We start from the raw sequence: 26,962 nt of genomic DNA, 5'->3' as shown, positions 1-26,962 counted from the left end.
TGAAATGCAGATGTTTTGGGAGAAGAAATATAGGCATAAAGTGGCTTATGGTAGCATTTGGAGTCTTGGTCAATAGTATGGACCAAGATAGAAATACATAATTTTCTAGGTTAAACTATGCTGAGTTTTCTGCATTGATAAGGTGGTCTTCTTTTTTCCCTCTTTTGCTAGTGATACTTGAATTCCTAGTAAGAAATCTCTCTGGAATTAATTTCATATTTTCCTTTCCTGGATATAACTGAAATCATATAATATGAGACACTAAATTGCTACATTTAATTATTATTTAATAATTATTTGGCCCTTTCTAATTGTAATATGATCTTTTTTACTTTAATAATATTATTTGGGGTGTTTCAGCTAAGTGTAGTGAAGTGCACTGAAAATACTGTTTTTGGAAAACTTGACATATAATTCTTTTTGAAAAATATAGTATAGTAGAGTTATATAGTGTATAAGTGTTATTTTCCAAATTAATTAATTTATTAATTCGTTGTGTTTTATTTATTTTAGTGTCCTTGAATGAGGTTTCATTGCTAGTGGATACCACACATTTAAAGAGATTTGGATTATGGAAAAGTAAGGATGAAGATCACAGTAAAAGGAATCACGCTATCCTTTTCCTCTGGATCGCTTCACATTATCTTCAGGAGATTGAGACCCAATTAGAAAACTCTATATTAAGCCAGCAATGTGAGTATAAAATGATATCTAAATTTCAATATAACCTGAGAAGTCAGATAAATAATTTTCTTCTGAAATAATTTAATAGAATGTAATAATTTAAGAGTGTAGTTTCATTCAGTTGAAATTAAGTTTATTGAATTAAAAAATTTTATCCCTTAATATTATGTAAGATAAATTATTTATTTATGTAATTTCTCCTGATACTTTACCAAATGCAATTATCTTCTTAAATAAAAGGAATACTGTATCTTTTAGTCAGTTGCCATCCTGGGCTACTTGTCTTATGAGTTTCTGGTTCTTACTTCATAATGAACTGTGACTGAGATAATCAGTGACGAAGTTAAATAAAATACAGAAGTCTTTACTTTCAACATTTTCTTTAATTTCTAAAAGAGAAACTCAGTTTACTTATATATTCTTTCTCTAAGACTGGGTTGAGTACTTTTCTGTATGCTCCCATAACACTTACATATATACATATATGTACATATATATATGTATATATACATATACACATCCTGAGGTATTTCCCAACTTTGTTTAGTTTCCAACTTTAAAGGAGTCTGGTTTAGAATTGGGTAAATCAAATTAGTAAAGTTCTTTCTTACCTCTTTGATCTTTCTATCTCCCCTTCCACCTATACTTCCATGCATATTAAAAGATGTTAATTAGTGAACTAAACTTTATACCTTTAAAATTATTTTGCTCTCTTAATTACTTCCAAATTAATTGGCAATATTCATGATTACATAGAGAAGTTGGAAAAATATAACGAGCCATTTATAGTCATTATTGGAGAGGATGTCATTTGAGACCACTGTTGAAATGATGAAAGTAAATGATTTATTAAAGAAAGGAATGCTATTTAATTAATAGATTTAATATATGGAGGAGGCTAGAGAAAAATAATTAATTGCTTAGTTATCATTTGTTCAGTTATTCGTACATTCATTAACAAATGTTTACTAATACCTACTAAATGCCAGATCCTGGAAATACAGAGTTCAGTACCATTGTGGAGTTTTCATTCTAATGCAGTAAGAGTCCACAAAAATTGTGAATTTTGGTTCTGGGTTACTAATGGCCTATTTTGGGATTTAATTTACCTGGGTTATTAACTAACATAGAAAGTACTTTGTTGGGTTATATACCAACCTTACTGTTATTAAAAATCAAATTATTTTAATTATAATATCTTTGAAAAATAATATTATTGATAAAAATTGTGTTGTTTTTTTTTTTTAAATAGCAAAATCCAGTGAATTCATTTTCCTTGAGCTACACAATCATATTTCACAAAGAGAAGAATTGAAATTAAAAGACATCATGACAGAAATAAGTACAACCAACGGAGAATTAGAGCTTTCTTATCCATTGTCTTGGGTTCAGGCACTTCCTCTATTTCAGGACCTCTCTTCAAAAGAAAGTTCTTTTATTCATTACTATTGTGCTTCAACTTGTTCTTTCCCTGCTGCTGCTGCTGAAGAAATGAAGATGAAACCAATATCTAAGGTTAGCATATGATTAATATAATTGGTGAGGAGGAGTGAAGAGGTTTGATAAAAATTCTTTCATTGAAATTACATTGATTTTGAAATGCTGTGTTTTATCAAAAGGGCACAGGAGCCAACCTGAAAGAACTCCCAATGCTAGAGTTAGAACAGTTGGATCAGCAAAATCAATAATGATAGCATGTGATTATTACCAAAGAATAAAATAAATACCCACAAATCTATATTGATACAAACAAATAACTGAATTAATGAATGGAAAATTAAATAAATAATGGTGAATAAAGGGTTATTCTTTTTTAGGAAAGTATTCTAATTAATAAATATAAAAAAAGAAATATAAAACCATCACTAGAAAAAGCATAGTTATGATTGTTGCAGGTACGGTCCACCTACAGATGCTAAATTTAATGGTTGAAAACTTAAGGAGAAACAGGATATATGCATAATCTCAAATTCTCTTCCCCAAAATATTTATTAATTACAAAAAGTAGCAACTTTACAGTAGAGAATCCTGGCAGACATTACCTTAACCCAAGTTATCAAAGGTAACATCACCGTTGATAAGACATGTTGACATTACGTACTTGTCACATCATGCACTGAGAAGGGTACATTACTTCTGTGGTATTCTTCCCAATAGTGCATAACCTTAGACTAATCATGAGAAAAATCAGACAAACCTGGTTACAAAATAACTTACTAATGCTCTTTAAAAATATCGAGATTATGAAAGACAAGGAAAGAGTGAGGAATTGATTATAGGATCTTGAAACAGAAAAAATAGTGGCAAAACTAATGAACTCAGAATAAAATGTGTAGTTTAGTTTATAATATTATACCAAGGTTAACTTCTTATATTTGATAACTATTTTATGGTTGTATAAGTTGTTAATATTGTTACCAAACTCAGGTTCGGCTGCTTGCTGCTCATAAGCCCATGATCGAGAGACAAAGTTGGTGGAAACAAAGTAGGTTTATTCACAATGCTAGTATTCCGGGAAGGTGGTGGACTGCTGTCTCAGAGACCACCTTCCTCCTTCTGAGAATGGCCAGAAGGTTTTATAGGCATATAGGAAGAAGGAGAACAAAAGAAAGGAGGAGATAGTCCGGCGATTCCTGGGTGCTGATGAAAGGGGGAGTTAGGGATTGATGGGTGCTGACATCTGGAAAAAAAAAAAAAGGCTTCCCAGAGTCTGGTTTGTTCTGAGATAAAGTTATTTTGGACCCTGTTATAGGAGTGAATCTCAGTCTGGTTGCTGGCATAGCAGATGTCTAAGGGCTGAAATAGTTTCTTTTAAGTCAGTGTTCTGGAGGTTAAACAGATTAATGAGGTATGCATGCAGCTTTGAGAAAACAGGGTCATTAAATTTGGTAGGAGGGGAGGGAAGCAAAGAAAAGGAGAAATAATTTTCAAGTAAATTACATTGTTAAATGGAACTAAGCTAGAGTGTTAAATTTCGAAAATAGAAAGTATAGTGCCACCCTTAACTATATTATGGGAATCTGGGAGAGGCTGGGTTTTTTTGCAACTTTTCTATAAATCTAAAATTATCTTGAAACAATTAATAGTAAGTTTAAAAATGCTGGGTTGTTTGCCTTTTTTTTTTTACCTAGAAGGTTGGTAATATAACATGTGGCTTGTGTATCTTTGCAACATACCTCTAGTAAGAAAAGTGTTTATTAAGTTTGTGGTGGTGTGCGTGCACACATGCAATGAGCTGGTCTGGGGCTAATCTGTTATTTAAAAGGCCTATAGAAAGCCACATTACTGGAAGACAAAGCGTGAGGCTTTACCACTATTTTTATTATATGTTATAAAAATTTTGCATGGTACTTACGTTGTATATGCAAATTTATATCCTACTTTTCCATTTAATAATAGAATATCAATTTATATTATAAACTCTTTCAGTTTCCTAAATTTTACTTTTTCTACAATTTATCCATCACCTCTTGTTCATTTTGAACTGCAGAGTTTTCAAATTCTCCTTTAATTGTATAGCTGATCTGTAAGTAACACTTCAAGTGAAACTTTGACCATTGTATGTATAACATCGTTTGATCAAAAGTATTACTTTGATGTTTATATTTTTGTAGAAATTCTAAAAGTATAGAAATAACTTGATATGGATTTCCTTTAGTCACACTTTCTCTTACAAGTCTAGGTTTTGACTTTGTCCTTTTGAGAGTTAATATGTATTTATGTATCTATAAGAAGACCTTTTTCTTTGTCCTTTTCTGTCAGCCCTCAAATACAGATACAGCCAAGCCTAATTACACCTTCCTGCAGAAGCAAAGTAGTGGTTGCTACTCACTTTCTATTACATCTAATCCAGATGAAGAATGGCGAGAAGTCAGACACACTGGACCTGTTCAGAAGTATGTACTGTGTCATATCCTATTTGTAAGGTGGGAACATTAATAGTTTTCATTCATGTTGCTGATTTTCTGCAGTTTACCTTTTTAAATGTTTTGAGATTTACTTTCATGCTCACAATTAATAATAGAAATAATGTTTTCTTAATTCATGAGATAGTTAAAAAAACTTTATTAAGAAAACAATTGGTGCCATTTTATTTAGTTTCATGTCATAAGACAGAAATGGCAGCCGAAATGCCAAATTTGGTAAGATTAAAGCATTTATTGAAAAAATTTGAATACTAGTGTATGACTTTTAAGATTATATATATATTTTTAAGATTATATATTCCATATCTAAATACATGTAGGACTGTGAAATTGTCTACTACAGTGTGCCTCAATTTAAAATCCTTTGGAGTTTACCAGAACTTTCAGAAGTTCCTTCTTTGTTTAGATTTCATCTTTTATATGTCTTCTTATGGTTGGAAGGCAGAACAGGGAGTCTATGCATTTTGAGGGTGATTTTATTCCTCTGTGTGATTCCTTTACTGTGTTTTAGGAAAAAAAATGAAAGCATGGATAGGAAAATAGCCAATAAAATAGAAACTATCATAGTAACATTTAAAATTTTCACATATTCTTGTTTGATTTAGGTGTCATGGTTACCAAGATTAAATCAATTGCAGGTGACTTTTCTCTTCTTGAATCTTTCTGGTTCAAGAAATACTTATTATACCTTTATTATTGACTACACGTGTGCATTGAGTATCATCCTGTCTATTCCAAGATTATAGCCAGGAATTTACAACTGGTCTTATTTTTGAACTTTAAGAGAGAGTGCCAGAAAGAAGATGCCTAATTAGTTGTCATCTGTCTTGTACTTCTTTTTGGTTGTATTATAATTATTCATTTCCTTTATGTTCTCTTAAGTGTTACATCATTGTAAGCACTTACAGTGGGAAACTTGCCTCCTAAGCCTCCCGTGTTATTTCTTTATTGCCCAGATGCTGGTTTAGCTTTGCCACCAGTAGAACATAAATTTTGACTGATGGCTCTTCTAAATAGAACGGAACTAGTGTTGGGGATTCACTTAGAGTTGGAAAGTAGAGCATAGGAAAATCTTCTATGATTGTTACATCAGTTTATTGAAAGGTAAAAATTGTGCAGAAGAGGGACATCCTTAATGGTATTATAATAGCTGTGAGATATAAGCTATTGACTAGACAAGTATTGAGACTCACCCACACAGGAAGAATTGGAAATGAAAAAATAATGAAAGTACCATTAGTAGCATGTGAAAGTAAAGGAAGGAAAATACAATTGCTTGTATACTGCCAAATATTTTTTACATGACATATTTTATTGCCCTATTATTATTCCCTATAACACATCTCTTTGATACTAGAATTTTCAATACCAATATACTTTTAACTTTATTTTTACTTTTTAAGGTTGATTGTATATCCTCCACCACCTACTAAAGGGGGATTAGGAGTAACTAACGAAGATCTGGAGTGCTTAGAAGAAGGGGAGTTTCTTAATGATGTAATTATTGATTTCTACCTTAAGTAAGTATAGTGATAAATGATCTCATTTGTTTTACAGGTTTTGATGTGAATCTTAAAGTAAATGTTTTTATCTCTGAAGTATTTCTATAAAAGTAACCTGCCAAGATTTCAGATTTGAAAACTTTTTGCCTACCAAAATCTTCTGGCGTTGACTAATTCAGTTTCATTCCTTTACTTCCCATAGATACTATATACTTTCAGAAGAGATTTTTTTTTTGGTTTCAGTTTTTGTTTGTTTTTGATTTATTCTTCTTTGACTATTATTGTGGTGAAGGAAGTATTTACATAACTACAGATCACTTTGGGAACTGAAAAAAAGCAATTCTGTGTACTTTCCTTTGTATCTTTAGCACTGTAAGAACTAACAGTCATTTAAAAAAATCCACATCACTATTCCATTAAAAATAGTTTTAAAATTTTCCTATAGCCAAGCTGAAAAAATAGATAGGAAAGTTTTATGAACTTTCATGCAAAGGTAATTTGTTTCTAGTCTTCATTTTGTACTGTATCCCTAGACCTACATTTCCAACACTTCTTCGAGATGTCTCTAATTATTTCCCTGATCCCTCCCAAACTAAATTTATTTTCATCTTCCCAAAGATACTATTGTTTTACTGATAATACTATACTTATTCCAGTTACTCAGGCCCCAAATCTCACATTACCAAGTATTACTCTTTCTCCCAGACATTGTAGATGTAATCTGCAAGTTTGATTTAGGTCTTTTTTATACCTTCCATATATCTCTTTAACATCTTAACATGGAATATAGTTATAGTAACTGTTTTAATGTCCTTTTCTACTTATTCTAACATCTGTATCAGTTCTGTGTCGATTTCAATTGACTGATTTTTCTCTTCATTATGAGTCTTTTTTTATTTTTCCTCCTTTGCATGGCTGGTGATTTTTTTTTTTGGGGGGGTGCTGGGTATTTCTGTATTCCCGTAAATATTCTTGAGTTTTGTTCTGGAACACAGATTATTTGGAAACAGCTTGATGCTTTCAAGGATCATGCCTTTTAAGATCTGTTAGATGAGACCAACAAATTAATCCCCACTACTGAGGAAAGACCTTTCTGAGTATTCTACCTAATACGTCATGAATCATGAAGTTTTCCAGCCTGGCTGGTAGGAAAAGACATTTTCCCGTGGCCTGCATGAATGCTGGGTACTGTTCTATCTAACGTTTTCAGGTAGTTCTTTCCTTACAAGCATGCAATGATTAATATTCTGATACTTACTTGAGGACTCTTAGCAGGTGTTTGGCGTTCTGTCTATATACACACAGGTCTTTCCTTTCCAGTATTCTGATCTGCAAACTGCTTCCTTGGTTTCTCCTGACTCTCATCATGTCTTCCGCTCAGCGAGTCTGCCAAGCTCCACCTGGGTTACTCCTTCTTCTGCTGCAGGCTGGAAACTATTAAGGTAGTGAGCTGGGGCATTAGTGGAGCTCACTTTGTTTCCCATCTCTCAAGGATCACTGTTCTTTGTTGCTTGATGTCCAGGGCTTTGGAAACTACTGTTTCATTTATTTTTTCCAGTTTTTCGCTTGTTTCAAGCAGGAGGGTAAATCTGGTCCCTATTATTCCATCTACCGTGTTTTCCCGAAAATAAGACCTAGCCAGACAATCAGCTCTAATGCGTCTTTTGGAACAAAAATTAATATAAGACCCGGTCTTATTTTACTATAATATAAGAGCGAGTCTTATATATAACGTAATACATAAGACCGGGTCTTATAATTTTTGCTCCAAAAGACGCATTAGAGCTGAATGTCCAGCTAGGTCTTAAGTTTGGGGAAACATGGTATTTTCGGGGAAGCAGAGTATACTGGGAATGAAAGTCTCCATCGTCATGACTCTTCACCCTCCCTTCCCTCTCTACATATTCAGTTGCCAATTTTAGTAGATTCTGCCATTCAAATTCTCTTCTGTCATCACGATCTTTCTAGTATTCCTTATCTTACCTAAATTATTATTCTGTCTTTTTAACTAGTCTGCTTGTATCCTTTGTCTTTGTTTTCTTGTCCAATAAGTATATTTTTACAACCATTGTTTTTCTTAGACTGCTCTAACAATGCAATTTCCATCAGAAACTTTTAGAATTTATTATGTGTCAAAATGAATTCAAACACAGTCTGGCTCTTGAGGGTCTTGATAATATGACACCAATCTGTCTTTTCAGCCATCTACTAATAATCCTATATATATATTACATAGTCTAGCAGAATTGATTTATAAACAGTTTGCTAAACAAAGCCCATCCTATTTAACTCTTCTGAATTAATGCCCTTTCTCTTTATCTTTCTTTTTCTTTCCTTTCTTTTTTTCTTCCCTCCCTTCTTCCCTAGCTCCTTCCTTCCTTTTGATCTTTTTTTTTAAAGATTTTTATTGAAAAATATCTAACACAATATTATATTAGTTCCAGGTGTACACCATAGTTATTCAACATTTCTATACCTAAAAACATTTCTATACGGCCCATAAGTCCAGCAACCATCTGACATCATATCACACTATCACAGTATTATTGACTATATTCCATATGTTATACCCTACATCCCCATGACTACTCTGTTGCAACCAATTTGTACTTCTTAATTCCTTCCCCTTTTTCACACACCACCCCAACCCTCCTCCAATCTGGCAGCCATCAAAATGTTCTCTGTATCTATGAGTTTGTTTCTGTTTTATCTGTTTGTTTTGTTCTGTAGATTCCACACGTAAGGGAAATCACACTGCATCTGTATTTCGCTATCTGATATACCCCACTCAGCACAACACCCTCCATGTGCCCCAGATGGAAAGAATGCATTCCTTCCTGTGGCTGAGCAATATTCCACTGTATACATGTGCCACCTCCTCTTTATCCACTCTTCTATTGACAGACACCTGTACTGCCTCCACGTCTTGGCCATTGTAAACAATGCTGCAGTGAACAGATGGGTGCACATGTCCCCACAACGTAGTGTTTTGGGTGTCTTTGGATAAATGACCAAAAGTGGGATTACTGGGTCTTTCTTTGTCACTTGTTATAGCCTTGGTTTTAAAGTCTATTTTGTCTGGTGTAAGTATTGCTAAACTTTTTTTGTTTCTTTGTTTCCATTGTTATGAAATATCTTTTATAATGCCTTTACTTTCAGTCTGTTTGTGTCGTTCGATCTGAAGTGAGTCTCTTGTAGGCAGCATATGTAAGGGTCTTGTTTTCTTATCTATTCAGTCACCCTATCTTTTGATTGGAGCATTTAATCTATTTACATTTAAAATAATTGTTGATCGATATGTAGTTACTGCCACTGATCTTTTTTTTTTTTTCATCTTAAAGAAGTCCCTCTAAGATTCCTTATAATTGTGGTTTGGTGATGATGAAGTCTTTTAGCTTTTTCTTGTCTGAGAAGCTGTTTATCTGTCCTTCCATTCTAAATGATAGCCTTGCTTGATAGAGTAATCTTGGTTGTAGGTCCTTGCTTTTCATCACTTTGAATATTTTGTGGCAGTTCCTTCTGGCCTGCAAAGTTTCTGTTGAAAATCTGCTGTTTTTACAATTTTTTCTTTTTCTCCTGCTGCTTTTAAGATTCTTTTTCTTTTTTTCCCCCTTCTTCCACCTCCCCACCACTCACTCCGGTTCAAGCCGTTGTTTCTCAGTCTAGTTGTATAGAACACAGCTCCCTGGCCCATGCTGGTATTGTGAGCCTTGCGCTCCCCCTTGCTGAGGCAGTCAGTCACCAGTTGTTGGTAGGCCGCTCACAGCAGCTCACTGCAGCTCACAGCAGCTCTTGCCGGCTGCCGGCCGCCGGCCGCTCATGATGGCTGCCGGCCACTCATGCTGGATACTGGACGCTCCTGGCAGCACACGATAGCCCACAGCAGCACAGCAGCCCGTGGCAGCATGTGGCGACCTCCGGCTGCTCATGGCAGCCCAGCTGCAGGGAGAGCCATTGTTCACAAGCATAGCTGTAGAGGGCGCAGCTCACTGGTCCATGTGGGAATCGAACCAGCGACTTTGGCTTTAGGAGCATGGCGCTCCAACCACCTGAGACACTTTTTCTTTAAATTTTGGCATTTTAGTTATGATGTGTCTTGGTGTAGGCCTCTTTGTGTTCATGTTGTTTGGGACTCTGCACTTCCTTGTATGTCTGTTTCCTCTGCCAGGTTAGGGAAGTTTTCAGTCATTATTTCTTCAAATAGGTTTTCAATTTCTTGCTCTCGCTCTCTTCTTCTAGTTCCCCTGTGATGTGAATGTAGGTATGCTTGATGTTGTCCTAGAGGCCCCTAAAACTGTCCTCATTTTTTTGGATTCTTTTTTCTTTTTGCTGTTCTGTTTGAGTATTTTCTTCTACCTTCTAAATTTCCAATTTGATCCTCTGCTTCATTTAATCTGTCAATTCCCTCTAGTGTATTCTTCATTTCAGTTATTGTATTCTTTATTTCTGACTGGTTGTTTTTTATGTTTTTTATCTCCATTTTCATGTTTCCTATCTCTTTGCTGACGTTCTCCCTGTGTTTGGAACAATGCATCTAGTAAGTTGCTTATCTCCATTTTGTTCAGTTCTTTTTCTGAAGCTTTTTTCTGTCCTTTTATTTGGGGCATGTTTCTTTGTCTCCTGATTTGGCTGTGTTTGTTTCTCTGTATTAGGTAGAGCTGCTATGTCTTCCAGTCTTAGTAGAACGGTCTTATGTAGTCGGTGTGCTGTGGGGCTCAGTGGCGCAGTCTTCCTGGTTACCTGAGGTGGATGCTCCAGTTGTGTTCCTTGTGTGGGTTTTGTGTGCCCTCCTGTTGTAGTGGAGCCTTTGTTGCTGTTTGTATGTCAATGGGAGGGATTAATCCTTGGGCTGATTGTGAATATTGGCTGTGACTATAGTGGAGGAGCTGCAGCGGCTGACCTTAAAGAGCAGGATTCACTTCAGCAGGGCTCTGGTGCCTGCCCAGTGTGCCTTTTGCGTGGAGGTGGCCGGGTGTTGCTCTGGGTGAGTCCAAAGTTGGCCACCCGTTGTGCCTGTTCTGTGGCCTCCTAGGAGTGGTCCCAGTATAAGCCAAGTTCAGCGGCAGCCTGTGCCATGCCCAGGGCCACCTAGCATGAGCTACAAAACAATCCACAGATGGACAGCACCTGCGCTGTGCCTGGAGGTGCCTCGAGAGGCCAAGCCGTGAACAAATGCTGGCTGTGCCTATTGCTGGGCTTGGGCTCCTTGGCCAGAGGTACAGGACGTGGCAAAGCCAGATGCTGCTTGTTTGAATTTTGTGAACCTTTGAGAGATTTTAGGAAAGTCTGTAGCATGAACCAAGACAGGCTGCTAATGAGAAAAAGGCACTGGAAGTGGCTTGGGTGTTCCTGAAAGTTGGGCGGGGCCTGGTCTCAGGGCATCAGAGTGAATGAATGGTGTTAGGTTGACGAAGACTCAGATATGGCAGCCACCTGCATCTGCACACTGGGAACAGGAGCGCTCAACAAAGAAACAATGGCTTCTGCCTGCTTTTTTGTCTGGGAGAATGCTACCCCTCCAGCCTGCTCTCTGAAGCCGGACAACCCAGTTCCTCCCCGTACATACGTTCCTGGCACCTTTTGAGGTGCTGCCCCAGCACTGGATCTCAGACCAAGTGAATCCGTGCGTGGGCCCTTTAAGAGGAGCATCTGGGACTCTAGCTGCCCTTGTCTCACTCGGCCACGATCTCTACTGGTTTTTACAGCCAGAAGTTATGGTGACTTCTCTCCCTGGCATTGGAACCCTGGGCTGGGAGCCTGCTGTGAGGCTGGGACTCCTTGCTTCTCTGGGTGGGACCTCCACAACTGAGTTCTCTCTCCTGATTTTTAATGGTTACATGTGGGTGTGGGACGAGCCTGTTCCATGTCTTCACTCCTACCTGTCTTGAAGTGGCTTCTTCTGTATGTCCTTAGTTGTAGGGCTTCAGTTCAGCTAGACTTCAGGCATTCTGTAGTTTAGTAGTAATTTTGATATGCTTGTGAGAAGAGGTAATCGCAGCGTTTATCTACTCTGCCATCTTGACGGATTCTCAGTGCCCTGTTACTCTTGCTTTCTGGAATACTCACCTCTTTATCTCAACTTGTTGAGATTTTATTCTTCTTTCAAGGTTCCTTCATGAAACTTTTCCTAATCTTCTAAACAGATATTATTAACTCCTAGGATATTTCATTTGCATCTCTTTTATGGTACTTACCATATTTTGCCTTATTTTACAGTTATTTGGTGATCTTATGATCATTCTCTTTTTGAAGGTTAAGCATTTTGCATCTTACTTATTTTTGTATCCCTACAATAGTATCAAATTTATATTTTTTGAGATGAATTGGGTCATCTTCAGTATTTTAATGTTTAATTGGAATTAACTAAAATTTTACTTCATGTTTCTATCTTCCTATACTTCCTTTTCACAGAACTGTCTATATCTATCTCTGTCCTTTTAAGAGTGGATTCTTACTTTATTTTTTAAACTACTTAGTATTTATTTTTTAAATTGTAACTTTCAAGTAGTAAAGTGTGTAAATCTTAAGTGTACATATGAGTGTTCATATGTGTGTACTCATGTAATCAACATTTAGATCAAAATAAAGAACACTTCTAGCACCCCAGATGCAGTCTTTGTGTCTCCTTCCATGTAGTATATCTGCCCCATAGGAACATTAAAAATACTTCAAGTTGTTTTTTGTTTTTTATGCTTTTTTAAAATCAATTGCAAGGTCATGTTTGAACCTGCATAAACAATAATAGCAAAGTTGTCTAATTTTGAAGGGTTTAATCATTAAGTGATTAAATTACAAGCTTATGTTGAAGAATTGTTTTAGTATAGAAGTGGACTAAGAATTTAGAGGTTAGTCATGTCTCAGAGTTATTAAAATTTTTCTAGATTTATTTAGGAGTGTCAGTTTCAGTTTTGTATATGATCGTGTGATTATTTGGTTAATATTTCCGTGTGCTCTCACTCCTCTGGATTGTAGCTCTATTGGAGCAGGTACTTTTTTTTTTCTTGTCTTTTATGTCTCTTGTGTAAATATGTTGCTTGACACGTTAGGAGTTTGATAAATATTTATTATGTAAATGAATGAATAAGTGGGCAATTTCTGCTTTAAACAATCTTTATGTAGGTGAGGTAATCAAAGAACAAAAAAAGCTGAAATCAGATCAGATTGCAAGATTGCTTTGCATCTAATTGGATGTAAAAATGAAGTTGTGGGATATAAAACTGAAAGCAACAAATGAACAAGACAAACAAAGAAACAAAAACTCATAGACACAGACAACAGTTTAGTGGTTACCAGAGGGTAAGGGGGGGAGGGGGAAGTAGAAGAGGGTAAAGGGGGTCTAATATGTGGTGATGGGAGGAGAACTGACTCTGGGTAGGTGAACACATAATGCAGTAGATAGATGATGTGTTATAGCATTGCACATTTGAAACCTATATAATTTCACTAACCAATGTCACCCTAATAAATGTAATTTTAAAAAAAAGTTTTCCAGAACATACAAGATAATTGGGGGAATACCAGGTAAAATCTAAGTATAACTTTATTTTAATAAAAAAGAAAAAAATATATAACTTAATTTTGTGGTGTTGCTACTTTAACAGGTATCTTATATTGGAAAAGGCATCAGATGAACTTGTTGAACGAAGTCACATTTTTAGTAGCTTTTTCTATAAATGCTTGACAAGAAAGGAAAATAATTTAACAGAAGATAATCCAAATCTTTCGTAAGTCAATCTTCCAACGTACTTAAGTTTTGAGAGACAAATATACTATTTTAGTATTTCTAAGGAAATAACCTCGTATAGTATTTCCTAGATTGAACAATATTACCACTTATATAGATGCTGGGTCTGTTTGCTCTGTAAAACATTTCTCACCCTTCCGGGGACTATTCCCTGTCACAGGGAGGCTGACTGTTGCAGGCTGCATTTCCAATTGCCTGTTTTTTGGGGGACACTGGAGGTTGGAAGGTAAGGAAGGAAGAAGCTAGGTTGCTTTGGGCAGTGATTCTGGCAGCAGCTGTGTTTCCTCTATGGGTCCATCTCTTTGGACAGACCCGCTAGAGCTCTAGCTTCCATCTGGAGGTACTTCTTCTTCCCTTTGCCCTTCAGCATAGGAGGATAGCAGTTTTCTACCATGCTAATCTCTGATTGCCTCAGTGTCCCCCCCACCCACCACATACCTTTTGGCTTTACACTTTATCTATCATCACTGTAGCCAATTTGCTACATTGTATTTTATCTGTCTTAAATATATAGAGTGATATTTGTTTTTCTGGTTGGACCCTCACCAACATACTACTATTTAATTAAACTGATGTAATACTATACAAAATACCATATTTGCTGGCAGAGTTTAGCTGAATTTCTGTCCAAGTATTTTTTGATTAATGCTAAAACCTATAGAACAGAGGATAAGGACAGGCAAAAAGGAGGAAGGAGTTATTTTTATTTCTTAGATAGCAGTAACCTGATAGTTGTAGCATGGGGCCATTTCACCCCTCTCCCCTCCCCTAACAATTTATGTGATAATCTATATGGTAGACCTATGATAAAATTAAGAGTTTTTGTTTTAAAAATAGTTAGTGTAAATATTTGCCTATCACTTCCCAATTTACAGGGTACATTTTTGTACATTATTTCTTTTTGTACTAGTTCCTTTAGATCAGGGGTGTCCAAACTGTAGCCCGCGGGCCAACTGCGGCCCACAATACATTTTTAATTGGCCCACAGCAAATTCCGAAAATATGTTTAGTTTACTTAAATAAACCAGGTGAGGCAATACGTACTTCACCTCTAGTGAGTGGCCCGGCTGTTTGTGTACTTTACCGCATATGGCCCTTAGTAAAAAACGTTGAAAAAAGTTTGGACACCCCTGCTTTAGATGATGTAGGGCATGTATATTATATCCCAACTTCCCAGATGAGGAAGCAGGTCAATAAAGATTAAATAACTTGACTAAGGACAGACAGCTAGTAAGTGGCAGAGCTGGTTGGTACTTAGATCTATCTTTGTTTTTTTTTAATTGGGGAATGTTTGGGAACAGTGTGTTTTTCCAGGACCCATCAGCTCCATGTCAAGTCCTTGTTTTTTCAATCTAGTTGCAGAGGGCGCAGCTCACTGGCCCATGTGGGAATCGAATGAGCGACCTTGGTGTTATGAGCACTGTGCTCTAACCGCTGAGCCAATCAGCCTCCCAGATTTATCTTTTAACCTCTAGTTCAGAGATGTTTTCAATGTACTGGGCTGCCTTTAAAAAATGGTTGTGAAAGTTTGTTTCATTCCTTTAAAATAATAGGAATAATAAGCGAATACGAAGATAATTCAGTGGGTAAATTGTGGGGTTTTTTTGGTATTGTTGGAGAAAGAGTATAGGAATGGGGAGAGTATTAACATTATTGCATGCCTGCTTGGAACCAAGGCAGTGAACATAAAAGTTATTTTGTTTCATTCTACAATAATCTTTAACATAAGTGCCATCGTCTTTATTAATTGAAGCCTAAAGAAGTTAGATAAGTTATCCAAAATTGGATATAGCTTTCCAAGTTCAAGCTCTTTCTATTGTTTATATTTTTGTGACTATATACTTTATGGTCTAAATGGGGACACTTGAGAACATAAAACGAGGCTCTAATATTAACTACACTGGGCAACGCGTGTACTGGAGCTGTCCTCGACAAGCCGTAACATGTGGTCAGCTGTATTTTAAATGTCTTTATAGGTTTGGAACTTGTGCTATTGGACAAGTCCTGCCAGGGTCAATTAAGGAGAAAACAACAATTTGAAAACATTTTTAATAATCAGGGTCAACAGACAGGGATATATGGAAGGGGAAGATTTATTAAATAAATTTGATATTTAACATTTGTTATGTTCTCCTGTTCTACCCTGTTTCCCCGAAAATAAGACCTAGCCAGACAATCAGCTGTAATGCGTCTTTTGGAGCAAACATTAATGTAAGACCCGGTACTAATTTACTGTAATATAAGACTGGGTCTTTAATATAATAATAATATAATATAATATACATAATATAAATAATATGATATAAATATAATACCGGGTCTTATATTAATTTTTGCTCCATAAGACGCATTAGAGCTGATTGTCCGGCTAGGTCTTATTTTCGGGGAAACACGATATGTATATAGATACTGATTTTTTGTACCATGCATTTAATCCCACATTTTGTTTTAAGATTATTAGTCAATATAGAGATTATGAATTTGGCATACCCACCTAGAAGCTGAGAAAATGAAAGTAGGTAGATTCTGCTATATTTTCAAATTTTAAAAAATTTTGTTAAAAATTAAAAATGTTAGATATTATAAGCCTGGTCATATATAAAAGTAATACAAAACAAAGTTATATGAGGTATATTTTGGAGTAAGATGGTACTCCATACATGTACAAATGCTCATACTGATGCTTGGTCTGATGTGTTTGTAATTAGTATTCACACACAAAAATCCCTACAAATCAGTAAAAAAAAAAAAAAAAAAAAGAGAAAACTCAGAAGCACTGAGTGGCCAGTGTTATAAACCTAATGGCCAATAAATTCCCTACAAAATGTTCAAATGACTGGTGTTAGGAAATTGCAGACTAAATGATACACAAACTATTTAGGAGATCCTGCAAGATCTGGCTTCTCTCTATCTCCCTAATAAACTCATGTCACAACATTCTCCCCTCACCATATGCTTCAGCTCAGCCTACCTCCTTTCAGTTTTCAAATATGCCAAGCTCTTTCCTATTTTCAGACTGAAATTTTTTCTCTTGGCACTTTTTATTTGTTTCACAACACAATTTCTAATTATTTTATTTGTTTTTCATTTTCTGTTTCTCATTTTAAATTATAACCTCTGTGAGGTCAGGGACTTTATCTGTCTTATTTTCTACTCTATCCCCAGTGCCTTTTGGTTAGTACTTAGAGCATACTAGGAATTCAAAGCAAAAGATGATAATGTGTATTATTGAATGGTGAGAGAACTGTTAGACATTAAATTGAGGATTTTCTACACAGTTAGAGATTATATTGTGGTGCCCATATTCTTTCCTACTCTCTTTGCCCCATCCTATGTCTAATATATTCCCAGTCAAAGTTAGCATAATCAATAAATATGCCAACATCAACAGAACAAAACAGAAGAAAACCTTGTGTCTATCCTTAAGATTCTCAAATGGAAAACTAACAGAATATGCACTAGTTGAAAGTAATTTGTTTAAAATCTTTTAATGGTCATTCTGCAGTAAGAAAATTCAGTAAACATATGACTGGATTATTTTATGAAGTTAATCTTCCACATAGTGCCTAATAATTACCACATCTTGTTGCCCATTCTGGATCCCGTCTTACTCCTAGTGTCTTCCCCTATGAGTTTGGCTAGGTAGTGAGATGAATAGGGATGAGACAAAGCTATCTGTTTCCTATATCACTTGGTGTATAAATCTGTAAGAATTTAGCGATTTTTTAATTTTAATTCCCTGCAGAGAAAAAGGTCCTTCAAAGGTCTGATTGTTCATCCCAACGTTATATACAACCTCCTTTATGCCACTATTAAATGTCATCACCTTCCTAAAATTTTTCTTTATACCCTACTTGGTTTTATGTCTTCCTTCCTTAACTTTCCTGATGATGTGAAGAAAAGAAACTAATTTTTGTTTTTTTGTGTGTGAACCAACCCTTTTATAGGTGACTTTTCTAGGTGCTGTAACATAATTCCTTATGACGCTTATATTTTAGTTATTTGTTGTAGGTTATTTTCCCCTCCCTCATTTTAAAATAAATTCCTTTTGGGCAGAGTGGTTTTCATTATTTGTTCGTAGGAGCTTAATAAGCATTTGTTGAAGAAATAAAATGAAAGATCGATAAATGATGGCTATACTTAACTCCTTATCCTATAGTTTCTTATGTATGAAATGAAGGGAGATGAGTTTCATCTTTAAAAATCTAATATCTTCCTCCTTCCTCCTCTTCCATTAAGTTTTAAAAACACCTCCTTTATCACAGACATAACATTTAGACAATTCTGTTAAGGTTTAATGATAACATTTTATAGCATGCCCAGTGGAACTAAGCAGAATAAATACGTACCGTGTTTCCCCGAAAACAAGACCGGGTCTTATATTAATTTTTGCTCGAAAAGACGTGTTAAGTCTTATGTTCAAGGGACGTCATCCAGAAAAATCATGTAAGGCTTATTTTTCAGTTAGGTCTTATTTTCAGGGAATCATGAATATATCTGTTTATATTCACTTTTGGAGCCACTTTTAGAATCTACAAAGCATTTTATAAATTGTTGCCTTATATTTATTGTTATAAGTAATGATCAGATTTAAGAACAACTTGGAGTTAATAAAAGGAGATAATTTTCTAGTGTGCTATATGTTGCATATCTTGAAAAGAATGGTTAAACTAAACAGCATTGTTCAGTATATAAAAATGACTCTTGAAATCCTTATCTTAAATTTTCAATTTTTTTATATGTCAAATATATTTATCTTTCAAATTCCCAGAATGGCACAAAGAAGACATAAAAGAGTAAGAACATGGACTCGTCACATAAACATCTTTAATAAAGATTACATCTTTGTGCCTGTAAATGAGTCGTGAGTATTTCAGATTATTTAAAAACAAAATTGGAGAGAATACAGAAAAAAATTGGGGGCATTTTCAGATTAATAATCAGTAAAAAGTATGGGTACATTAAATCCCAGGTATTATTTAAAATTTTTTTCTAAAGAGCTAAAACAATGAGTTATTTATCTTGGATTTTGGTTTGACAGTGGTTATGTTGTATAGTGAAAAGAATAAAATGACAAATGCCCCGATGACTGTAAGGACTAAGACACTGATTTGTTTTTTTTTGTACTCGAGAAGATTTTCGAAATAAAAGATCAAAGGATTTTAGGATGAATCTTCAAATATTTAAGAGAATAAGCTCTTTAAGCACTAATAGAAAAGTGGTGATGCTGTGTCTGTTTGTCTATTTAATAACGCAAATCCTGAACAGGAAACACTAACTATATGAAAGTAAATGTTTAAAATTACTCAGATTTTACCCTAAGTAGTCTTACTACTTATTTAGTTTTAGAATGTGTGTTCTGTATTATATCAGATATTTCAATGAACTTCTTCAAAATTGATGTAGTTTGGCATACCTACTTTCTTTGCTGTAGCTCTGGAACATATTCTTCTACATCGTTTAGGTTTTGTGTTATTAAGGTTGTATTTCTTTTTCAATAGGTCTCACTGGTATCTAGCAGTCATTTGTTTTCCATGGTTAGAAGAAGCTGTGTATGAAGATTTGCCACAAACTATATCTCAGCAATCCCAGGCTCAGCAATCCCAACAAGACAACAAAACAATAGGTGATAAACTTAATGTAGATGGTGTTTTTGATAATGATGACAACAGTGAAATGATTATAGGAACAATATAGCTTTAAAAGATAGTAATTTATTATCATTAAATTTATTAGAAGAATAAGTCTGAAATTTTCATGATAGATGCCTAGCCTCATGTATAGACAAAATGTAATTTTTAAGTTATACTGTCGTATCAAGTTTTATCATAGTACTTTTTATAGAATAATCTTGCTTACATGTGTAAATCCATGCCATGGATCTTCAGGCATAGCTTGAGAGTCCCCATTGTTTCTTAATATAAAGTAACACAATTCTTGTTGACACTAGTAATTTGGGTAAGTAATATTTGGTCTCATAATTCTTCGATGGTTTTTATCATGTTACAACTCAAATAATATTAATTAAGCAAGCAAATAAGCTTACTTTCTTTAAGAAAGAAAAATCAAAATTACATTTCTTATCGCTGTAGCCTAAGAGGGAAGCAGAATTAATAATAGCCATTACCATTAATACTGACCAAAACCTAGGGTGGAAGGAAAACACATCTGATAAAGCAACTGATTATTTTCAATTTCCTCTAATCATTCTCTGTTTCAAAAGTGTACTTATGCAACACTGTGATCATAGATTAGAACCATTACCAGGCAAATTAACGATACTCCACATTAAAACAGCAGACTTTTTTAAAAAAGAAATTTTGTTGGGGGATATTGGGGAACTGTGTGTTTCTCTAGGGCCCATCAGCTCCAAGTCGTTGTCCTTCAATCTAGTTGTGGAGGGCGCAGTTCACTGGCCCATGTGGGAATCGAACCGGCAACCCTGTCGTTCAGAGCTTGTGCTCTAAACAGCTGAGCCATCCTTCCTCCCAGAACAGTAGACATTTTGATTAGTGATCCATCTTTGAAGATTGTCTTTTATGGGAAACTAGCTCAGCTAACTGATATTTCAAGTTTTGGGTCTGGGGTTTATGTATTGTCTGATAATAGCTGACCATTGTTGGTTTTATCTGTTGATTGAATTTTATTTATAACATGAATTATGAAAAAAAATTAAATAAATTCCAGGTATTTTTTTCCTTTTAAATACTACTGTGCCTACAAATTAGAATTTAAACTTATCTAAATACTTTGTATTAGATATAAAATAAAGATTCATAACTGCTTTGTTATTTCTAACTAGATAATGATCTACATACAACTTCAGTACCATCCTTGGGTACAGTGGACTCCCAAGTAAGTGTGTTATTTATAGATATGAAGGAATGAATCTGTAAAATAGGGCATAGCTAGGTGGGCTATGATGGATATTGGTGGCCCATAATAAAATTTTGCTGCTTTACGATTCTTAATGTATTTTATGGGGGTAGGAAAGAGAATAAGGGAAATTAACCATTCTCCGTGCATCTGTTTAGCTTACTTTAACTTCTTCGGTTTGTTTACTTAGTAGTTTATCTGATCATCTTTGTTGACTGCTTTTCTAATTTCTGTGAGTCAGATTTACTTTTATTCTTTGTATCAGCAATTTCTTGAACTTAGTATAATTAATAAGCTAAACAAGTATATTTTATATTCTATTTTTCATTATTGTGAATTGTTGATAAAAAATTATTCAAAGTAGACTCAAGGTCAATCTATATTATTCCTGGGACTAAGATAGTTTCTCTTAACTTTTCTTTATATGGTATGCACGGTCTAGATTTGGTGTCTTTAACTGATTAAGGTAGCCATCTAATGAATTTTTTTCTGCATACAGTTAGCATAGTCCTATGTCTTTACTGTCACTGGTATAGGTTGGACAAAAGGAAGGTTTCCTTTTCTGCTGTCACAGTGGCAGAATAGGGGAGTTCCTTCTTGCTTCTAGAGCTGGGTTTCCCAAATTGGGTTCCTTGAAACACTTGTTCTATGATGCAGTTTATAATAAAAAAGGATCCTAAGGTCACTTACATTGGGTAAATCCTGTGTGCTATTCTTGTCTTAGAGATTCACAGTTACATTACAATAATAAAGATACTGAGAAGCTCTGCTTTAAAGAAATCTGTTTAAGTTTGTTCTGTTGTTTCTCAAATGTATCAACAAAACATCCATCTCATTTTCTTTATTGCACATTAATTTTCTGCTTCTTGTGCTTCAGAGGGAAGAAATGTGTCTCTACTGACAGACTGAGGTAGAGAATGTCTGAGTATGTAAGCACAGGTTAAACTTGCTTAAGATGATAGCTTTGAACAGAAGTATTTAAAGTTCCAGGTTATGTTTTAGGACATAATTAAAGGTTCATAACTTCCTGAGGCCACATGTAAAACTATATAAACTATATAAACTAAACAATGAATTTTGAAAAATAAAATTAGCTCACTTCAGTTGATGAAAAGAACTCTAATTTGAAATTTTAATTTTAAAGAGTAACTGAATATTGATTTATTCAAATTAGCTTTAATTGCAAAGTTATAAAAATTCATGTTATTTCAGAATACTGAGACGAATATGTCGCTACCAAAGAAAATGTGTAAAAGGTAGGTACATGCTATAATAATAATTATTTCAGATCTTTAGATATACTTTATATACAAATATGTACATCTTGATTTCTTCCTTTGCTCTTCATAGGCCATGCATTCTCATACTAGACTCCTTGAAAGCTGCTTCTATACAAAACACAGTTCAGAATTTACGAGAGTAAGTAATGACAGTTTTACCTTTTAGTCTGTTACCTAAAAAAATCTCAATAATTTTGAAGCTATCTTAAGAATTACTGAAAACGCTATATCAGAATTATATTTTACTATGTTTAGATGAGGCCTATAAATCTAATCAATAATACACATCCCCTATTATGTGTTAATATTCAAGTATTTGTCAAAGATTACAGCAAAAGTAAATTTGGAATTTATTCACAACTGAACAAAAAGCCTACTTTTACAAAGAAGCATTGCAAATATTAGTGGTTATCAAAAGTAACACTTTAGAAAATATAACTTTTACATTCTTATTGTATGTGTGTATGTAATTTTGTAATTTACTGTAGGATTTGAAAAAAACTAGCAGCTAAAGTTTTAAAATAACTTGTTAGTTTTACTTTGTAATATAAATGACTATGTTTTTGAGTTGTGAAAGTTGTATTGTTCAAGCTTGAGGTAGCACATCTAGCCTCAAATGTGTTTTCACTTTTGTGAAAGTATTGCATAATAGTAAAGGTATTTCTACTCAAGTCATTCTATTTTTTTTGACAATTTAAGGTATTTAGAGGTAGAGTGGGAAGTTAAACGAAAAACTCATCGTGAATTCAACAAAGTAAACATGGTGGACCTTTGCCCTAAAGTTCCTAAACAAGATAATAGCAGTGATTGTGGAGTATATTTACTTCAATATGTGGAAAGCTTCTTTAAGGTATGTAAAGATATAAATAAGTTTCTTATTAAGTTACCAGCATATAATCACAAATTACTGGCAAGCAAAGAAGCAGGAAATATTACAGGTAATCAGGAAAGAAAGAAAAGAAAGAAAAGAAATGGAACTGCAGATAATCCAGATATTGGAGTTAGCACATAAGAACTTTAAAATGATTTGATTAATATGTTGGAGAAAATAGTCAAAGATAAAGTGGATGAAGAGATGGAATCTACTAAAAAAAATCAAGTTAAAAATGTACAATGATATATCTGAAAATAAGAATTTATTGGATAAGTTTAATAGCGGACTGGATAAGCAGAAGATGGGATTAGTGAACTTCAGAAAAAGACAATGGAAAGTATCCAACTTGCTCATAGAGAAAAAAGAATGCAAATAAGAGAACAGAGCATAAGAAAAGTGTGATACAGTCAAAAAGTCTAATGTATATGTAATTGGAGTTCCAGAAAGATTACATCGTTTGGTGGACGGGAGAGTAAGGCAGACAGAAATTTGAAGAGAAATTTTTAGAGCTGAAAGACTCATGTATTCAAGTAGCTCAGAAAACCATAAGTTGCATAAGTACAATGACAAGCATGGGTATTATTTTCTAGATCATCTATTTAAGAAGAAATTTTAAATAGCAACGAATCACTCTTTGCTTTTTGAACTGTCAGCTCATTACTTCAGTCATTGACCGTATTATTTATAAAGATAGGTATAGGAACTGGGTTATATGGTTTCTTGGAAAATCCTTAAAGGTACTTTCAAAGCGTGAGGGTTATAGTATGTAGTTAAAACTTTTGGTATAATTGGAGAGGAATGATACTAAATAGTAGAATATGGTACACATTATGGAAACCATTAAATGTTACGTTGGGTTTTTCCCCCCCCTTTTTATTCCACATTGGAAATTCATTATAGGGTGACATTTCTGGTCTTCTGATACTCTTTCCAAAGAGATTTGATTTTGATTTTAGAATATTCAAAGTGCCTTATTACATAACATATTCTGAGTCTGTTACATAACTCTACTTTATATAGCCTCAGTCAGTAGAATATCTTTTAATAAAGGACCTTAGCACCATTTAAGATTCCTGACGGAAAAACTCAAAAAACTAAACCTTGTCTTTTACAAATATATGCACTAACGGAACTGAGCTAAGGTGGCAAAAAGAAATAGATTTGGGGTAGACCACTCAAAACATGTAGAACTTGTAACTGAACCTTAACAAAAACAATATTATTTCTAATAAAAATACTTGAAATAGGGTAGTTAAATCTCTGCTGACATTTGCTCCTAGAATGACAGTCAGTGCATCCTTTCAGCATTATATCTGGGACTCTTTTAATTCCTTCTTCAAGATGTAAGTCCTTCTTACATCTGGATTCTAATAGTTTCATCAAATTTATATACATGACCTTCTTCAGCAGTTATTTTTTTAAACATGGGGTAAGGTCTTTACAGTTGCGACTTGCAACTTCCTGGTTAAGATTAATATGATAGAAAATACAGCGTCTTTGAAACCATAAAATTGGCTGTTTCTGGCACTAAAACAAGGCATTTCTGGAGTATTTTTTATCTGAGGTTCTTCATTTACTGTTAAGTCTTTCTCTTTGTTTTAATAGATTCAGAATATTAACATGTTGAAAAAAATTGTGTTCAACCTGCATTCTGCATTGTGCTGGATCATTATTTATTAATTCTGTTTGCACTAATTCTGTTTGCACAAAAGTGTCTGACACTTTTTCTGTCACCAAAACACCATTGTAACGCAACAGACAGTATTTAATTTTGATGAAAAGTTAGCAACTTAATGAAAATGTTCTAAAATTGATTGTGGTGATAGTTATTCAACTCTGCAAATATACTGAACACCATTCAACTGAATATTTTAGGTGAATTGTATGGTATGTGAATGATATCTCAGTAAAGCTACTATTTAAATACAGTTAGCAATTTTTTATTTCTTTTAAAAATTAAATTAAAACAAATTTGAATTACATTGCTAAAGTGATTGCATTCTTTCTTTTCTCTCTCTAGGACCCTATTGTTAATTTTGAACTTCCAATTCATTTAGAGAAATGGTTTCCTCGTCATGTAATAAAGACCAAACGGGAAGATATTCGAGAACTCATTTTGAAACTTCATCTACAGCAACAGAAGGGCAGCAGTAGCTAGTTAATCTGTATAAACACGGCACAGATGTTCTATACGATTATTGGAAAGCTGCTTACCAGTATTTGTGTTAGGCAGCTCACAGAGAAGAAAATAACGTGCAGTAGTTTTATAAGTCATTGAACATTATTTAAAATATGTAAGGTATATTATTAGAATTGTTGGGATCTGATAGAACAGAAATGGGGGTAATATACATAAACTTATTAGATAGGAATTAAAATTTCATAAATATTTGATATTTTTCTGATTAAATATGCTTGGATTATGCAATAGCGTATGTAATGTGGGAATGTTTTTGTAGATAATAAAACTATGTGATCTGTACTTCCACATAACTGGGAGTTGAGGGGGAGTTAGGTTCTCCCGGGTGCCAGCCCCAGTGCTTGTCAAATTTGTTGACAAGTCACATTATATTGTAATTCTATTCTTTGCAGCTCAAGCATGCAGTATGAATACTGTGTATTTTTTGTTTTTTTAAGGATTTAGTATGAAGGCTTCAGAAAATGCCATTTACGGCATCCCTTCTGTATAGTGTAAAAGAAGACATATTGTTAGGAAGATGACAAAAATTCAGTCTTTCAAAGCGCAGCTTATTTTTCTCAATTGCTAAATGGAACCATTACTCTGCTGTAATTTTTTTCCCCATCTTTTGATGTCATATATGGGGAATCTGAGAATTTAGTTCATTCATTCAGGGTAAAAGTTGAAACAAAAATATTTAGCTGTCCAAAATAGGTTTTTAAAAATTATATATGTAGCTTAACTTAGTTTATTTGAAGTATAGCTGTATATTGACACTTACTTTATCCCAGAATATATGTACACAGTTTATATAAGTATAGAAGGTAAAATTGGTGTCCTCATAACTTAAAAAAATTACCCTCAAATTCTTATTTATTGTTAGAACTAAATATATAATTTTATAGCTCTATTACCCAGTATTCATTTGCAAAGCCAGATTGCTCTCATTGCTTTTATATTTTTAAAGTGTAGTTTTTAGAGACCTGTAATCCTCATGGAGGTTGATTTTTTTTTTTTTTTTTTTTAACTCAATGTTCAGGTAACAGTTCTGAATCCGTGTGATGATTGTGGTATTACATAAATACTTCACAACCTTCTAATGTTATCAGGAATATTTTGAGGGACAATTAAAATGTATTTTGTTAAATAAGAATAATGTTTTTTAAGAATATCATTTTAATCTTGTGCTTTAAGCATCTCTTAGATTTACATTGTAACTGTATATAAAGCAGTGAAGCAGAGACAATTTAAGGTAAAGTTAAAAATAGGAACATTTTATTTCAAAATCATGTGAATTGAGATTATTAGTTAAGTCTCAGTGTTCTTAAACTTTTATTAATCTTGACACCATCTTTATGTTGTTAAAGATATTTGTCTTTTGGAGATTTCCTGTAAAGATGCTTATATTAACATGTTTCATTCCCAATTTGTGTGTATGTGGGAGGGGACTTTTTTAGGTGACTATTAATTTTGTACATCTAATTTGGGAAAGCAAGTATATAATACATCTTCTTGTGATTTCTTAACTTTTTTGTTTTGTGTGTTTTTCAAAGATACCACTCACTGTCCTTAATCATGTTTTGAAGACTGTTTAAAATTCATTTTCCTAAATTCATGTGGAAATAATGCTTTGAGAATATCAACATTTTATATTAAACATGTTTCCAATTCATTAAATTGAGATGTAATGTTTTTCTTAAGAAATGTGAGCCACTCTTAGAAATAAATTTTGAATTGTGCGATAGCCAGTGCATATCATGTAACTGATGCTTAGATTATCTTTTCTTCCTGTTTAACAAGCATATAGTTAATTTGATTGTTAGTTCAGGGAACATTTTTGAAGTATCTTCTACTAGCAGGCAATTTGCCAGGTACAATAAAATGAATGACAGCTCTT

General features: G+C 34.1%; 1 protein-coding gene across 8 annotated transcripts in view; it reads left to right on the top strand.

Annotated features, from left to right (window-relative positions):
- SENP7 (SUMO specific peptidase 7) overlaps window positions 1-26,962 on the top strand; it is a 118,791-nt gene extending 91,829 nt beyond the window's left edge. For 4 of the 8 annotated variants that reach the window (XM_081026638.1, XM_081026641.1, XM_081026639.1 and 1 more), the window contains 12 exons: window positions 514-693; window positions 1,937-2,199; window positions 4,447-4,580; window positions 6,014-6,130; window positions 13,714-13,836; window positions 18,628-18,720; window positions 19,358-19,482; window positions 20,659-20,711; window positions 21,945-21,988; window positions 22,083-22,151; window positions 22,712-22,862; window positions 24,907-26,962. In XM_081026638.1, coding sequence (XP_080882764.1) covers window positions 514-693; window positions 1,937-2,199; window positions 4,447-4,580; window positions 6,014-6,130; window positions 13,714-13,836; window positions 18,628-18,720; window positions 19,358-19,482; window positions 20,659-20,711; window positions 21,945-21,988; window positions 22,083-22,151; window positions 22,712-22,862; window positions 24,907-25,044 — 1,490 coding nt within the window. In that variant the 3' untranslated portion in view covers window positions 25,045-26,962. Of the gene's footprint in view, window positions 1-513; window positions 694-1,936; window positions 2,200-4,446; window positions 4,611-6,013; window positions 6,131-13,713; window positions 13,837-18,627; window positions 18,721-19,357; window positions 19,483-20,658; window positions 20,712-21,944; window positions 21,989-22,082; window positions 22,152-22,711; window positions 22,863-24,906 lie in introns of all 8 variants that reach the window. The other 4 variants (XM_081026636.1, XM_081026640.1, XM_081026637.1 and 1 more) reach the window with 1 other exon arrangement.

This window comes from Rhinolophus hipposideros (assembly GCF_964194185.1).
Source record: "Rhinolophus hipposideros genome assembly, chromosome: 2".
NCBI classification, from domain to species: domain Eukaryota; kingdom Metazoa; phylum Chordata; class Mammalia; order Chiroptera; family Rhinolophidae; genus Rhinolophus; species Rhinolophus hipposideros.
This window is presented reverse-complemented; position numbering and strand designations above follow the sequence as displayed.